Raw genomic sequence first — 17,890 nt, 5'->3', positions numbered from 1 at the left:
CAATTCTCGAGTCTTTTATTTATATAATGCACATATTTATAAGGGCCTTTTCCCACTGGATGAACTTCCATTTGATTTTGGGGACACCTGTGATTGGACTTTTTTTTTTTTACTAATGCCATTACATTTTTTCCCCCAAACTAAATGCTTTGCCTAATTCATTTACCATATGTGCCTTTGTGTTAAGTCATAGTTACATAGTTGAGTTTAAAAAAAAAAAGACATTTGTACATATAGTTCAACCAGAAAGTATAATTCTAGCATAACAGTAAACATACTGAGAAGTCATATATGTAAAAAGGGCCACACCTTAACATACCTCCGTTGATCTACAGCAGCCTTTCTAAACCTTTTTTACCCTGCAAATACTTTTTGGATCTCAGGGAACCCCTGCAAGTAATTTTTAGATCTCATGGAACCCCTGAATTTATTTTGCAGGTGGCACGGTCTTTAAACCCCTGCAGAGTACTCAAGGAACCCTGGTTGAGAAAGCCTAATCTAGAGGAAAGCAAAAAGTAAATGGGAACACAAAAAACTGTCCTATACATTTTTCTTGCAATTGTCTTTTTTCCTTTGCCAAACCAAGCAAAAAACACAAGCGCAGCAGTGTTGCTTTTTAATTTTTGTCAAAGTCATTTTTGCATTGAAAATGCTATTTTCGGTTTAAAAAAATATTTATGAAAATCCATTGTATTTTTTTTTTGCAATATGGTCATAAAAAACTAAATTTTCTTTCCAATGAGAACATTTGCAAAAACACAAAAAAAGCATTATTTTTACCACAATAATTTGCAAAAAACACAAAAAATTGAATGTGAAAATCAAAAATTTTACAATCGAAAGTTGAATTGTACATTATGTTCGGGAAAATGAATGTAAAAAGAATATTGGCATTTTCGCGCATCCCTGAAGTGCAGGCATGACAATGAAAAACAGCATTGACAATTCATGGAAAATCGCAGTGCGTTTGCACATGTGTTTGCAATTGGCAGTGGAAAAACAATGTGGTCAAGCTCCCCTCAGGCCCAGATCTACATCACAAGAGCCTATAGGCACAGATGTCCTTGCACCCTAGGAACCTTCAAACCCTCCATGAACCTACAAACACCCGCCGAACTGTGAGCTGGCTTGACCGGCTGTCACTTCTCCCTTACTTCCCTTGCCTGTTATAGGAAGCTACAGGTGCTCCTTAACACAGAGGATAGCTCTGGCTACCTAATACTAAGTAATTAGAGGTGCCCCCAAGTATTAGGTAGCTATAGGTGCCCCCGACTTAAGAGAGACTCTGTAACAAAATTTTCAGCCTTATTTCTTCTATCCTATAAGTTTCTATGTCTGTTCTAATGTGGTGTCTCTTACTGCAGCCTTTCCTAGTTGCACAGTGGCTGTATTATCTCTGTTATATAATCTATAATCTAATCTTCTTTCCTCTGTCGGCTCTGTCGGGCTCAGGCACTCAGGCTGGAATGTGCAGCTCTGCTTGTGATAGGATAGAAGCTATACGCACCCTCTCCACGCCCCCTGGAAGCTCTGAGTGAGTCACAGACAGAGCTTCTCAGAGCCTATCACAAGCTTTTAGCAGCCATGTTTTTTGTTTGAAAACACTGCTTAAAACTGGCAATTACAAGCCAGGATTGCAGCAGGGAGTGGAAGAAACAGCACAGAGGGGCCCAGGAGAACATAATGAATAGAATGGTATGCTTTTTATTGTAAGAATTTTAGAGTACAGATTCTCTTTAAGAGAGATCTGGTCAGTGGAATGCTGAGACCCAGGTAAGCAAACCCCCCATTTACACTCCGCTTGGGACTCTGAATAGGTAAGGCAGGAGGGAGGCACTTGGGGAGGGGAGTGAGCCATCTTTCCATCATCAGGCGCCTGTAGGCCCGTGCCTACAGTGCCTTATGGTAAATCTGGCCCTGCTCCACCCGCTGAGTACTTCATAGAAGTAAATGGAAAATGAAGTTGAACTGCACCTACGCTGCTTGGCTGATAGGTCACTCCTTTAGGAGCTGTACCCACAGATCAGTGTACTGTGAGGAAGATGTAACTAGTGGATCAGTACTTACAATGACTTTTACTGTACGTGTCTGTCAATGTTAATACTACAAGTGTCTGTTGATGTTAATATTACAGGTATGTAACAGAATTTGTAAACCTAGGCAATGTTTCAGCTCTCCGAACTTTCAGAGTATTAAGGGCTCTGAAAACTATTTCTGTCATCCCAGGTAAGGTGTATAATTGGTGTTAGGTGTCAAGCCGCTGTGTCTATCCAGCTATGTGTATGTTGTGTTTGTGTTTGTGCTTCCTTGTGGTTTCTGTAGATATGTGACCGAGTCTGTGGACCCCGAGCCTCAGTTCAGTCTATCTCAGGGAACTATTCTCATTTAAAGTGGATTTGAGATGAAAAACTAATTATAACAAGTAACTTGTCTATATATCTTATCTAAAGTTTAGATAGTTTACACAGCAAATCTAGCTGCAAACAGCTTCAACAGTATATGATTATTTCTTCCTGTGATACAATGAGAGCAGCCATATTCAGCTTGTCATTATTACACACAGGCAAGCTGCTCTGTATCTCCACCCCACAGCCTGTAAACACTCCACTCCTCTCTCCTCCCCTCTATACCCCCTTGCCTCCGAAATCTCTGGCTGGTAATGCCTCCTGCTCCTCCTTTGGGAAAAAACTCCTCCCCCCCAGACTGAGCTCACAAGAGCACTTGCTACATGGGACTCAGAATGCCTAGGCACTGGAGGAGCTGTTGGTGACGTTTGTTTAGTTTATAGTGAATTAGGATATTAAAACAAAAAAAAAAGTATTTGGCTTGAGGATTTCCCTATAAACTATATGTAAGGGGCACAATTATGTAATGAGTAAAGGTTTATCTCGGATCCACTTTGAAGCAGTTAAAACTCTTTAAAGGGCTATATCACTTATGCAGCATTTAGTTCTGTTTTCCCTGTACTTCCTGTAGTGTCAACTGAAACAGGAAGTGTGGAAATTATTTTTAATTGAATATTATTTAAAATGTCATTATGCATATAAAAAATACAGTTTTTGCTATATAACAAATGAAAACACAAAATAAACAAATTATTTTTTCGTTTTATCAAAATTACAACTGCACCTTCCTGCTAATTCCTTTCCCTACCAGTCAGTCTGAAGCCACACCTTCCTACTACAGACAGAACTGTGATAGGCTATAAGTCAGCAGGGATGCATGGCTCCTGCAGACAGAGCAAGAACTCTCCCTGCTGCATACCCATGTGACTGAATAACTGCTAGAGACACTCTGGTCCACATGCAAGTCACCTTTTTCCTGAGTTTTCTCCTAGGTCATATTTTCACATTTTGTCAATAAAATGCCTTTTAAACTCCCTGGCGGTAATCCCGAGTGGTACTTTTGCTAGCTACTGGGAGCTCAATGCAGAGTATAGTGCGCAGTGGGTGCTTTTACTCACCTCCCGGGGGATCCAGACATCGGTAGCCATTCTCCTTCCTGTCCTTCGAGGCTCTAAATCACTCTGGTGAGATCGCTGTCATCGATCTCACTACAGAGTTACAGCACCACCCGGAGGACAGAGGTAAAATTGCAGTTCTGAGTGAGAGCGGGGCTGCTGCACAGACTCTGGCGGCATGATCTTAGGGTCTAAAACTTTTAAAAATAAACTAATATCCGGAAATAATCATACCACCATTGAGGTTAAATCCCCAGAAAGCATTAAGATACTCAAAATAATTTTGACAGTACTTTTTTACCTGTCTTTTGGTACTTTTTCCAATGCAAAGTGCTAAAAAGTTATTTTTAAAGAGAAGATGAAAAATGATCGCCTAGGAGAAAACTTAGGAGAAAGTTAACTGCTTATAGGCCCCTGTATTATAGTATACCACTGTTTTTGTATGGATCCAGAAGGCAACAATGAACAACAGGAATGGAACACCCATGTAAGACCTTAACCCTTATCCAATTCACTTTTTTTCTTCCCAATCTACACCACTCTCTATACCACTCTTCAATTGAAAAAGTACCAAAAAGTAGGTTAAAAAGTACTGTCAAAATTTTTTTGAGTACAGTACTGTTTTTTGCTTGCTAGTGGCTTAAAAGGCATTTTAAGGTGTGAAAATGGGTGATAGGAATTTTTTCTATTTTTAGCAGCAGTTTGTATAGCAGGTGGCCCAGGCATTTTATCAGGTGTATCCGGCACCCACATTTTTAGTTATAGCTCCCAGCTGCAGCAAAAAACATGGTACCTAGGGCAGCACCCAAATTTCCCTGGTGCCTCTAGCACCGGATAAAATAGATGACACTTTTTTGTAGTCGCAGTTAGGCTAGGGGTAGGCATAGATCGGGCAAGGATATCGGCGGGTATTGTGGCAAACGTGGGGGGGCGGTTAAGGTTACGCATTGGTTGGGGGTTTGTTAGGGTTAAGCATTGGTTGGGGGTGGTTAGGGTTAGGTACTGGTTGGGGGGTTGTGTGTAGGGATAGGCATATGGTTGAGGGGGTTGGATAGGGTTAGGCATGGGTTGGAGGGATAGTGAGGGTTAGGTATCAATTGGGGGGTTAGTTTGGGTTAGGCCTCCATAGAGGGAGGTTTCAAATGACAATGGGGTAATAGTAAAATATCAGTATAAATGATGGATATTTTGATATCATCAATACATAGTGCTTAATAATAGAATGTCAATAATTTTACTGATATTTTATTATTGGCTATCTCGGGTACCCAAATTTCCTTTTGCCTCTATTTCATATGCGCGTGCAAATATCTCCTCGAGTTAATTGAATAATGGCCCTTATATAGGTAGCTGCAAACTGTACATTGTTGTCCTTTACAGTGTTTTACTAAATAGACTCATGTTTTCAAAACTTCATCTGTGGCCCTTCCCTCAGAATGTAGACTAGCTGCCACTCGATGGTCCTGCCAGACTCTGTCATATGCTGTCATTTTTGGTGGGCTCAGTAGCGCTTGGCTTGTAGAACACATGGTCACTGAATGTGTTTTTTTTATATTTTATCCTACACTATCATGTGACAGATAATAAATACATACAGTATTTCTTTGTGTATATATGTGTGATCTAAAGTTTTAATAGTAAGCATATTAGACTTCCTCCAAAAGCAAGTTAAATTGATCCTGTAGTGCTGTCAAACTCCAGTCCTTGAGGTCAAGGTCTTCTCACATTTTTGGCACAGCTCAAACTAAATGATTGGACTGAATCAGGAAAGGTGTGGTTCATCAAGTAGACCACATTTCTCCATTTCTCTGTCTATCCTAGACACTGGCAGGGATATGGCCCTCCAGGACGGGAGTTGGACAGCCCTGCTGTAGAGAATCACATCACGCTAACTTTCCCAAATTTCAAAAAGGTTGTTCTTGCTTAGTGTCCGATTTTAAGTGGCCTTCATGGTGAATTTCTGTAAGTGGGAACTGTTTGTTACTCCCAGCAAGAAGAAAGTTTGAAATCCCATTTATGGGTTGGAGCCTAAGACTTTTAAGCTGTTTGGTACTCTGCAGGCTACAGACGCTTGCATTAAATCTCACTGATCTAAAGGATTTCTCAACAATTTGGTTGATGTTTTAACATTTCCTATCACATCTAACGTCAATTAAAACCCAACACCAGAAACAATTTTAATTTTATTTTACACTGTCTGGTTAGGGGTTAAAACTTTGATAATGTCCATCATTTCATGTTCAGACAGGAATTTGGGAAATCACTCCAGGAGGGCCCACAAAGATCACAACAATCAAAACTCCCTTTGACCAGTTTTAATTACTTCCACTTATTTTTTCCCCAGTTGAAAACTCTGGAAATTAAATTCACCATATCCAAAAAATGAAATATGCACCATCACAGTGGACCGCATCAAAGATTTAATTGTTTTGCGCCACGTTATTAAACACAGACTACATCCCAGAGAAAGAGTTTCAGACCCTAGCAGGTCCTAAATTGTAGTCAGTCTTCGTAGTACAAGCCACTTCCTCAGCCAATAGGAACTAAAACCTTTGACTGCTCAGTATAATAACCAATAAAAAATACCTAAACAAAACAGCTAGTTGCTAAAAAAGTGTGTAGGACAGCACTCAAGCGCTGCAGGGTAAAAAGCGTGCAGCAGATACACCCGTGTACCACCTGGGTTAGTAATCCAACTTCTCCAAAGTAAGCTGGCACAGCTCTTTTACAAAATTTGCTTTCTTAATGGTGGCCACACACCACACAATTTTTTAAATATCTGTTCAATTTAAGAATTGTAATCAATTTTTCTGACTGATTGTAACATTTAAAAAATATGACCAATGTACCACACACGTATGTTCAATATTTCCCCTATTATGATAAAAATGATTGGAAACTCTGCCAAAATTTCTTGGGTGTATATATTAATAAATTGAAAATCTAACACACACCATACAATCTTTAGAAAGATTGAAGAAAAATATCTGGCATTCCGGATCGATAAAAATCGAAGAAAACGGGAAATCCGATCGGATTTTTCAGTCGAATGAAAAAAAAGCTTTCGAATTTTTTGGGGAGATCCGATGGTTTTCATCGAATTGCTGTAAAATTGGATCATTTTATTGTATCATGTGTGGCCACCTTTAGTCTTCAAAAGTTAAAAGATACAAGCTGCATAGTGGCAAAACAGCTGAATGAAAACATGCCAGCCATTAAGTCATGACATAGACCTTCAGTATGTGTACTGTATATATAATGTATATACATACACAGTATAGATTTAGACTAGTAAAGAAAAACTAAATAAACCGATTGTCTTCTTGTCTTCACGGCGGTAGTTGAACCTCCTAGCCTCTTTAGTTCCCGTGTGGAAACAATGCAATAACATTTCCATTTCCAAGAGCTTTCTTAGCTGGTATTTCCTCTTAATATCGCTATGAACTCTCTCCACCCCACATTGAATGAAATGAGTCACTTCACCTCCATGGCACTGTCCTGTCCAAAGTGTTTAAGTAAATTCAGCAATTTCTTCCTCCCAGATTAACTGCTCCACAAAGTGGTCGGCTGTCCTTGTACACAGCGATCTGGTTGTACAGCCTACATATTGTTTGTGGCAGGCTGTATGGGTCAACAAGTAAAAATAATAAAATAACTGTACAATGCATTTATATACATATCACAGCACTTAACAGATTATATAAAGTCTTGTCACTTATACATAATAGAATGTCCATTTTAGTCTGAGTATCCTCTTTCAGGATTTCTCACAATCTTCTCCTCTGTACTGGAACTCCCATATTCCATTTGACACTCGCCTATGAACCTAAAATGTAATCATAAAATGTCTTCAGGCAAGCATACAATATTACCTAGGAGATGTTTCTGTCAGTTACTGATCCAGCTTTGTCTCATTCTCCATTACATAGCCAGCCAGGGCATCACAGCTTTGCAACTACTACCGTCACCTCCAATTTCTTCATTCTTTTAGACTATAAGCTCCTCTGGGTAGGATTACCCTTCTGAATGTGTCAAGAGTAACTTCCTTCATATTCCTATCACAATAGATACCCTTACATTTTTCTGATCTCTTTAATTTTTCTTTTTCTTTAGGCTTAAAGACCATTGTAGGAGCCCTGATCCAGTCGGTTAAGAAGCTTTCGGATGTGATGATCCTCACAGTGTTTTGTCTGAGTGTGTTTGCATTAATAGGACTGCAGCTATTCATGGGACACCTGCGGAATAAGTGTGTGTACCTTCCACAAGATTTACCTCTTAATATGAGCATTGAGGAATATGCAAAAGATGAAAGTAAGTTCTAAACCTGGGTTTTGACTCTACATATGCCAGAAGATTAACTGAACTGCCAGGCAACTGTCGTGGTTTACAACAAAATAAATATGGCAGCCTACATATCACTCTCACTTAGGGTTCCCTTTAAAGAGACTCTGTAACAAAATTTTCAGCCTTATATCTTCTATCCTGTAAGTTCCTATACCTGTTCTAATGTGGTCTGGATTACTGCAGCCTTTTCTAGTAGCACTGTCTCTGTAATATATCTAATCTTCTTTCCTTTGTCAATCTTTGTCGACCCAGGGAGGAATGGGCTGCCTCTGTTGTAACGGGGACACATTATGCACGCCCCCTGCAGGCTCTGTGTGCTTTGTTTATTACGCACAGTCTGCTCCCAGTTTCAGCTTGTCTGTGATGCAGTTTGTGAGGCTAAGGGGGAGGGAGCTGCCCATCACATGCTAAGAAAGTGTGAGAATCTCAGACTGGAGTGCAGTTAATTCACTATGTAATAAAAACTTGTAGTATACTGTAACAATATACAGTATATATATATATATATATATATATATATATATATATATATATATATATATATATACCCACAGGTACACAAGGGATCAGCAGCTCGTGAATATCCCTCGCTGAGGGAGGGTGTGCAAGCAAACAGAGGATTCCCCAGGTCCTCAGTAATACAACAAAGTTCCACAAGGGTTTGCAGCACACGAGTGTGCTGCAAACCCTTGTGGAACTTTTTATATATATATACACAGTGGGATGAAAAAGTTTGGGCAACCTTGTTAATTGTCATGATTTTCCAGTATAAATTGTCAGTTAAATATATCATATAGGAGATGCACACAGTGTGTGTATGCATGTATGCACCTGCCTAATTTTGTTTAAACAATTATTGCATACCTTCTGTAAATCTAATAAACTTAATTTCACTTCTCAAATATCACTGTGTGTGTCTCCTATAATATATATTTAACTGACATTTTTTTATTGTAACAACCAACGATATATATACTGTGTATATATATATATATATATATATATATATACAGTGGTGTGAAAAACTATTTGCCCCCTTCCTGATTTCTAATTCTTTTGCATGTTTGTCACACTTAAATGTTTCTGCTCATCAAAAACCGTTAACTATTAGTCAAAGATAACATAATTGAACACAAAATGCAGTTTTAAATGATAGTTTTTATTATTTAGTGAGAAAAAAAAACTCAAAACCTACATGGAGCTATGTGAAAAAGAAATTGCCCCCTGAACCTAATAACTGGTTGGGCCACCCTTAGCAGCAATAACTGCAATCAAGCGTTTGTGGCAACTTGCAACGAGTCTTTTACAGCGCTCTGGAGGATTTTTGGCCCACTCATCTTTGCAGAATTGTTGTAATTCAGCTTTATTTAAGGGTTTTCTAGCATGAACCGCCTTTTTAAGGTCATGCCACAACATCTCAATAGGATTCAGGTCAGGACTTTGACTAGGCCACTCCAAAGTCTTCATTTTGTTTTTCTTCAGCCATTCAGAGGTGGATTTGCTGGTGTGTTTTGGGTCATTGTCCTGCTGCAGCACCCAAGATCGCTTCAGCTTGAGTTGACGAACAGATGGCCGGACATTCTCCTTCAGGATTTTTTGGTAGACAGTAGAATTCATGGTTTGATCTATCACAGCAAGCCTTTCAGGTCCTGAAGCAGCAAAACAACCCCAGACCATCACACTACCACCACCATATTTTACTGTTGGTATGATGTTCTTTTGCTGAAGTGCTGTGTTACTTCTACGCCAGATGTAACGGGACACGCACCTTCCAAAAAGTTCAACTTTTGTCTCGTCGGTCCACAAGGTATTTTCTCAAAAGTCTTGCGAATCATTGAGATTTTTTTTAGCAAAATTGAGACGAGCCTTAATGTTCTTTTTGCTTAAAAGTGGTTTGCGCCTTGGATATCTGCCATGCAGACCATTTTTGCCCAGTCTCTTTCTTATGGTGGAGTTGTGAACACTGACCTTAATTGAGGCAAGTGAGGCCTGCAGTTCTTTAGATGTTGTCCTGGGGTCTTTTGTGGCCTCTCAGATGAGTTTTCTCTGCGCTCTTGGGGTAATTTTGGTCGGCCAGCCACTCCTAGGAAGGTTCATCACTGTTCCATGTTTTTGCCATTTGTGGATAATGGCTCTCACTGTGGTTTGCTGGAGTCCCAACGCTTTAGAAATGGCTTTATAACCTTTACCAGACTGATCGATCTCAATTACAGTACTTTGTTCTCATTTGTTCCTGAATTTCTTTGGATCTTGGCATGATGTTTAGCTTTTGAGGTGCTTTTGGTCTACTTCTCTGTGTCAGATAGCTCCTATTTAAGTGATTTCTTGATTGAAACAGGTGTGGCAGTAATCAGGCCTGGGGGTGACTGCAGAAATTGAACTCAGGTGTGATAAACCACAGTTAAGTTATTTTTTAACAAGGGGGGCAATCACTTTTTCACACAGGACCATGTAGATGTGGAGGTTTTTTTTCTCACTAAATAATAAAAACCATCATTTAAAACTGCATTTTGTGTTCAATTATGTTATCTTTGACTAATAGTTAACGGTTTTTGATGAGCAGAAACATTTAAGTGTGACAAAGATGCAAAAGAATAAGAAATCAGGAAGGGGGCAATAGTTTTTCACACCACTGTATACATACACACAATACATACACACATGTTAGTGTATTAGTTAAAAGCTAGGATCATGGTGGGGAGTGGCGGAAATGACAAAGTGAGATCCAGGAGATCACAGGGACTCGATTGGTATGTTTTTTTTAATTGTACAAATCGGACAGTACAGATTCTCTTTAAGCCTTGTACACACGCAAGACTTTTCCCAGCTGGCATTTCCCCAACCAGCCTCCTTGGCCTACAAAAGTCTAGCACGTGTCCCCCAAAGACCACCAAGGTTGCTTCATGATCCAACAAGAAACCATATTTGTATTACCAAACTCCATTAAGTAAAAACAAAAATGAGAAATAAATCCCTATACATTCCATGTAGCTGGCTTGCTATAAGATGACCGGTCAGTGCAGCTATTATGAAGAAGACTACAGAGTCATAAAATAAAACGGGCCAATTTGTATATTCAGTAATTTCCTTGCAGATAAAGCATTAAGCCTGTAACAAATAAATTGCACTTTGGTTCCAGGGAGATGAGTGATGTTAATCTACAATGTCTTTCAGGCCCGAAGCTGTACTGGTCACCATTATTAGATTAGGTTTTTATAATTCTGCGTTCTCTTTGCTGCTCGGAAACAAATTGTTTCAGTACCGTCCATCTGTAGAGCGAGCTAAATGACATACATTAGTTCAAGCTTGTCTCCTCTTAAGACACATCATCCATCAGTCCACATTGTAACAGTGGACTGTGCGCCAAGGAAGGCAGACATACTGCAAGTGAGCTGTGCTCTGCATTCTAATCAGAGCAGGATCGTGTAAACAAAAGAAATAAAAATACTCACCACTACGCTAAGTGGGGGTACTTGTTAACTACTTTAGGACCAAGCTAATTGAAATCTACGCCCTGTTTTGTTGGTTACCTGGCTGGCAGGGTGTAGATTTCAATCAGCCGCTGCTGCGCGTTTCCGTCGCTCCCGCTGATCTCGCCACTTAATCCCGACGTCTCTCACCGCAGCTCACTTGCTCTGCCTGTCTCTATGACCGCAGAGCCCTGTGAGCGGATCAGGAGCCAATTTCATTGGCTCCTGGCCCTGTCTTTCAACGTAAGCAACTCCCATTGGCTTACATTGAAAGACAGGGTTATTAGGAGCCAATGAAAGCGGCTCCTGACCGGCTCACAGAAACTCTGCCGTCATAGCGATGGCAGAGTGGGTGGCCCAGGTTCCCAACGTGCGGCGGTGATGGCGATTGTGGCGGGTATGTGCGGCGATTTGTTATCTGTCGGTGTTCCACCGTTTCTGGTACCAGCGTTCTCTGGTCCTTAAGGGGGCATAGTTCGCTGGGACTTAAGTGGTTAAAGCCCTAGTTTAGCTGTGCTTTTGCAGTAATTATAATGAAAACACCCGACTGGCTAAGTCCTGTAGCTCCAATTCCTGTTGAGATGACACTGCAGTTTTTCTGCAGAGAAAGCTATTCAGAGACTTCAGACCCCGCCCACATCCCATCCACAATCATACATTAAGCAGCCAAAGAGGAAATGGGAGGAAGCAGCATCTAGTATCATATTGTTGGTGCAAATCACCTGACCTCTCCCATCCCCTTCCTCTGCTATAAGACTCTCATAAAACAATGTTTCATAATAATAAGAATTTGCTGAGCTGCAGGGCTGGCCACAAAGTGTTTAATCTCTCAACAGCACAGGATGAGTAAAAATTGCTCTATTGCTGATCAACACCCATTCTGCTGCTAGCTCCATTTTTGTTGGAGAAATCTCTCTGTTACATGACTGACTTTTCCAAGGGAAACTTCTCTGGAATGGCTACATCATTGCACAGTCCCCTTTCTAGCCTTATTAATAAATAAATGTTGGAAGCATTAACTGGGGCTTTGTATAAAAAACAGTACTTCCACAGGTCAATTATTTAGACTTTTTTCCTTGGTGAAGAAATTAACAGATTTATTTGGTTAATATGGTTTGTGATAACGATGTAAATGGGGAATGGTGGAAGGTGTTATAATAAAATTATCTATGTAGCCAACTTTTCCTTTATATTTCTAAACATGCATTATTATTATCCCTGCTGTGAAATTATGTTTGGCCAACTGAGCTTAATGCCAGGAATTGTCATCTATACCCAAAGGATCCAAGTCAAACTCCCAACTCTACTCATTCAAAGCTCTCCAAAACCTGTCCCCTCCGTACAGTTCTTCATTAATCTCCAGATACCATCCCACCTGAAACCTTCACTTCTCCCTTGAAAATCTCCAGTCCTCCAGTTTGAATATCTCTCACATAGGACTTCTTATGAGTGTCACCTCTCCTGTGGAATTCTTTCCCACAGTTTGTTTTTCATGCTCCAAACCCAGAAACCTTCAAAAGTACCCTTAAAACACCCCACTTCTTACGAGCTTAACACCACCACCCTTTAGATTGTAGGCTTGCAAGGATAGTGTATTCTTCCCAGTGTTTCCTGTTTCCACTGTACTTTAGCAAATAAGCAAGTACCAGTATTGGTGATGCCTCAGTCCCCACATGAACTATGTATGTACTTTGTATTTATGTTGCTGGATGTTCTGATTGTATTTGGCAATGAACATGGCAGGTTTAAGCCACACGGGGGCCCTAGGACAAAAGTAACCCCCCCCCCATGAAAGTCAGCTCCCAGGTCCGAATGCACTGCTGGACCTCCCAAGTGGCCTCCCCTGACTGCTCCCCATGGCCCCCATTCGGTAGTTTATCTGCCTTGAACTCTTTCACCTGTCCCGTCGGCTGCTCGATCCCATTTTCTCTCTTCAGCCCAGCTGCCTTGGTCTTCTCCATCCAGTGCATATTATGTGTAAATTACATGCACAGGGCATAGAGAAGAGGCAGGAAACGTGGCTGAAGATGGAGATCAGGGCTGAGCAGCCACCGCCGAGACAGGTAAGATGTTTCAAGGCAGCTGAACTAGCAAACATGCGAGGCCACGGGGAGCAGTTGATGGCAGCCATCTGGGAGTTCCGGTGGCGTGGGGGCCCCTGAAATGGTTGGGGCCTTGGGGAAAATGCCCCCTTTGCCTTAATGGCAGTGCCGGTCCTGGCATTGAATTAGTAATATATCTATGCTCAACACTGTTGTCTTGTACTCTGTAGAGTGCTACAACACATGCTGACATTTAATAAATAAATAATTGTAATAATCATTATGCAGGTCAACTGACACCATATCACTTTGCTATAGAGGACATGCTGGCTGATGTTATTAACAGGATGTTTGCCATTATCTTTTTATTTACCGATAGGTGTGTTTTATAAAATGGAAGGCGAGAAGGACCCCGTACTTTGTGGCAATAGCTCGGATGCAGGGTGAGAAAATATTCCAATCTTTTTCTTATTGAACTTATTGAACAATATGGAAGAATTCCAACACTGAAGAGATAGATTTACAGACGTTGTGCTTAGACAATGTAGCATACACAGCAGCATAATTACCCTTTTTATTGGTTAGGAGTCAAGAAGGGAGGTGTTTGGGTTAGATGTCAGGAAGGGGTTTTTAGGGTTAGGCATCAAGAAAGGGGGGTTTAGGGTTAGGCATCAGGAAGGGGGCTTTTAGGGTTAGGTATCAGGAAGGGGTGTTTTAGGATTAGGTTTCAAGAAGGGGGGGGGGGTTAGGGTTAGGTGTCTAGAAGGAGAGTTTTAGGGTTTGGCATCAAAAAGGGGGTTTGGGGTTACGCGTCAGGAAGGGGGTTTTTAGAGTTAGGCAACAGGAAGGGTGGTTTTAGGGTTAGGCGTCAGGAAGGGGGGTTTTAGGGTTAGGCATTGGAGGGGGGATTTCTGTGTGAGATTATGGTTAGGTTAAGCTATAGTAAAATACTGGTAACATTTACATTTGTTTTACTATCATTATTACCACTGTCAGTATTAATCGTTTTAATTTGGTGCCCAATTTGCAATGGTATTTAACGTTTATACGTCTATCGGCTTCACTCAGCATCTATTTTTCCTCGGGCTCCTATTTCATGCACGCCATGAAATACCTATTTTGTTGAATACCCATTTACCAGTGGCAGTGGCTGCCATCAGATAAGTATGTACCTCAAGGACTAATTCCCTATATCATAACAGAAGATAGACCAAAAGATAACAGTTGCTACAAACAGTTTGAGATGGGACAATTTTAAAAAGTTCTTAAAGCAAACCTGAACTGTACTAAAACCTAAAAGACAAACACAGAATCTAAATACTTAGCCCTTGCAGATTCGAAGCAGCATCTTCTTTATTCCCTATGGAATCCCAGGTCTTCCATTTCAGAAATGTTGCCGATCGGAACAGCTTCAGGATTGGTGTGCGTTGACCTACTGCTAACACGTTTCATAGCTCAGCTGGGACAAGTAAGAGGGATGTGAACGTGCATGAGGAGGGCTGGCAATGGGCAGTGAGAGGGCGGTAATGGGATGAAAGGAGGGGGAAAAGATGGAAGGTCATCCTGTTCCTTTAGGTTGATATCCAACAAATATTTTAAATGTTTTACAAGCAGATTTCAGAGACCGGGGGTGACAGCAAAGAGGAAAGGAATGGCTAGGGAGGTATGTCTGCCGTAAAAGTAGTCACCAGTATTGCAATTTGGCATTCTTAAAAATGACTTCACGTAACTGAGCAGAGTAAGGCTCTATTCATAAAAATGCAAAGTCAGGTGTTTCCTTGGCAATTTTTGCAACAAAAAAAGTCGCATGGCTATTTGGAAAAGGAGCACCATGGTATTTTATGGGATCAATGGGCAGAGTACCCATGGCCAGCATTTATTCGCACTGTCACTGTGGTCACTCACATGCACAAAATGCAAGGGAAGGGGAGCTGTTAGCGGCAGTGGAGGTACCATGACAAACAATCATAGTGAATGTTGAGGCAGCAGGACATGTGAATGAGGCCTAAGCCTTTTATTTATTATACAATGTGTTTTTTCCACTTTAACCAGTAAGTGTCCAGAAGGTTACATATGTATGAAGATCGGGAGAAATCCAAACTACGGATATACAAGCTTTGACACTTTCAGTTGGGCATTTTTATCCTTGTTCAGACTAATGACTCAGGACTATTGGGAGAACCTGTACATGAAAGTAGGTATACATTTATCGCCTCTGTCATATTCTGTTTTCACACCTAAGTTGTTAAAGTGTAAATCCTTGATTGTCCCAACCCTGCAATTAATATTTTTACAGTTGACTTAAAGTACCCATACACTAAAGAATACGTTTAATTGATAAGACATCAACTGCAAAACAAGCATTCAACCTTATGAAAATCCATAAAAAACTGGTGGCCTGTTGATCAAAATTTTATCATTTTAATGTTTGAAAAGGCCAAGGTTTAGATCAGAGGGTTTAGTGGGAAAATATAAGGACGTCTTAGGGTGGGTTGGGATGGGTTTTGGTAAGGCAAGGTTAATAGGTGAAAAAAAAAGGGCAATCTTAGCATAAGTTTTGGCTAGGTATCATTTTAACAGTGGAGCATAGGGTTGGACACAGGTAAAGGCCATTGTTTGGGTTGGACATTGGCTAAGGAAGTAGTCAGCATTATGTACTACATTAAAGTTTGAACTTTTGGAGGTTGGGGGTGGTAGCAACAAGGAAGGAACTTCTGCTAGGTTTGGGCACAGGAGAAGGGGGAGTTAAGGCTTAAGGGTTGAAGGTAAGGTTTGGGTTGAGCTAATTAGGTGATTTTGCTGGAGCAGCCTATAAAAAAAAAATCAGAAAAAACATACCTGGTGCTCAAATGACACACATTTATTAGACAAACATATTATAAGGGTATTGCTTGTAAGTAGGAGGCATTATCGTAGCTTCAAAAAGTTATACTTATGTTGGTTTGAGACTTTTTCATCCTGTCTGCAGGATTTTGGTAAATATGATAGAAAGATTGTGTGTGATGATGTAATATAGTAACAATAATCTAGGAGTATGTAGATGTAATATAAGTACAGTGTATTGATATAATTAATCAGCAGCCATAGGTTTTCCAATCTGCCATGGAACAGCATGTCATAGATAAATAATAATCCTCAACGCTCTCTATTGCACTCCCGCACCATGTGAAGCCTGCAGACACCCTGGGCCATATGCAATTCACTTTTTCACCTGAGTTTTCTCCTAGGTGATAATTTTAAACTTGTCAATAAAATGCCTTTGAAGCCAACTAAAAGCAAGGAAATACTTAAAATAATATTGCCCATACTTTTTCACCTACTTTTTGGTACTTTTTTTTGTTGAAAAGTGCTGGAAAGTTATTTTAAATCGAAGATGAAAAATTATCTCCTAGGAGATAACTCAGGTGAAAAAGTGAATTGCATATGGCCCCCTGTGCACAATATTGGAGACAGTGACCATCACCCAAAAAAAAAACATATATGCAGGAGTCAGGGCTAAGTTTATACCCGGGGTGGGTACACTTTTTTGCAACAACTCAATAAAATAAAACAAAACACAGATCCACATCGTGGGCCCATGCACACTGCACACTGGACTTTTTTGGTTTAAAATGCATCAATACACTAATGCACAATAACTAGTAAAGTGCCAAGTGCTGAGAAAGTCACCAGACTGTAGTTCAGAGAATGCCCGTTCTCCTTCCTGACCAGGTTTCGGCTTTCGGCCTTCATCAGTGGTTCTAGTAAGCAATAATCTATAAATAGAAAATCTCTATATTTCTAAAACTAACACATTCTCTTCATCTCTAAACTCTACACGTGTTAATAATTTTGGCAGCAATTGAATATCGATACTGAAAATGATAATAAATAAAACAATTGGACTTTCCTCAGACCTTACGAGCGGCTGGTAAGACCTACATGATCTTCTTTGTGCTGGTGATCTTCCTCGGCTCTTTCTATCTGGTCAATCTGATCCTGGCTGTGGTGGCCATGGCCTATGAAGAGCAGAACCAAGCGACCCTGGAAGAAGCGGAGCAGAAAGCTGCAGAGTTTCAGAAGATGATGGAGCAGCTGAAGAAGCAACAAGAAGAAGCTCAGGTAACAGGAGCCATTTACATGCTAGGCCTCTCTCCATACAACTAAATGCCCACTTCACTACCACCATCCCAATTTGGGCAAAATGATGGTTGGTGCTATTAGCTGATGTGTCACTCATTACTCTCGACTGGAATAATATTTTGTGCCTGACCTGGATTTGCTCTTACAATGTTTCTTGAAAAGGTGGAAACCTTTGTTGAATTTGTTAAATTTGATTTGTTTTTCATGCATGCATGTCTTAAAATTAGATAAGAAGAGCCCAGTTACGTAAACGTGTATTGTTTATCAATTGAGGACTATAATCCAAAGTTCTAAATGTATGGGTAGTAAAATGAAATGCCCTCATAGTGTTTCCCAGCTTCCAAGTGCCCCAGTAAAGTGTTCCAGCTTACGCAAGATCCAAGAGCCTGTCCTGGCATCCCAGGCTCCTCTGTAGTGCGCTTTCCAATTACCCCCATAGTTTTCCCCAGCTA

The 17,890-nt window shown here is 40.5% G+C and overlaps 1 protein-coding gene across 3 annotated transcripts in view; it reads left to right on the top strand.

Moving 5' to 3' along the window:
- Nucleotides 1-17,890, top strand: part of LOC137525837 (sodium channel protein type 2 subunit alpha-like) — a 147,342-nt gene that overhangs the window by 32,952 nt on the left and 96,500 nt on the right. For all 3 annotated transcript variants that reach the window (XM_068247055.1, XM_068247056.1, XM_068247057.1), the window contains exons 5-9: nucleotides 2,135-2,226; nucleotides 7,574-7,771; nucleotides 13,696-13,759; nucleotides 15,369-15,510; nucleotides 17,211-17,417. In XM_068247055.1, coding sequence (XP_068103156.1) covers nucleotides 2,135-2,226; nucleotides 7,574-7,771; nucleotides 13,696-13,759; nucleotides 15,369-15,510; nucleotides 17,211-17,417 — 703 coding nt within the window. The remainder of the gene's footprint in view (nucleotides 1-2,134; nucleotides 2,227-7,573; nucleotides 7,772-13,695; nucleotides 13,760-15,368; nucleotides 15,511-17,210; nucleotides 17,418-17,890) is intronic.

The sequence above is a fragment of the Hyperolius riggenbachi genome, chromosome 7, assembly GCF_040937935.1.
Source record: "Hyperolius riggenbachi isolate aHypRig1 chromosome 7, aHypRig1.pri, whole genome shotgun sequence".
NCBI lineage: Eukaryota > Metazoa > Chordata > Amphibia > Anura > Hyperoliidae > Hyperolius > Hyperolius riggenbachi.
This window is presented reverse-complemented; position numbering and strand designations above follow the sequence as displayed.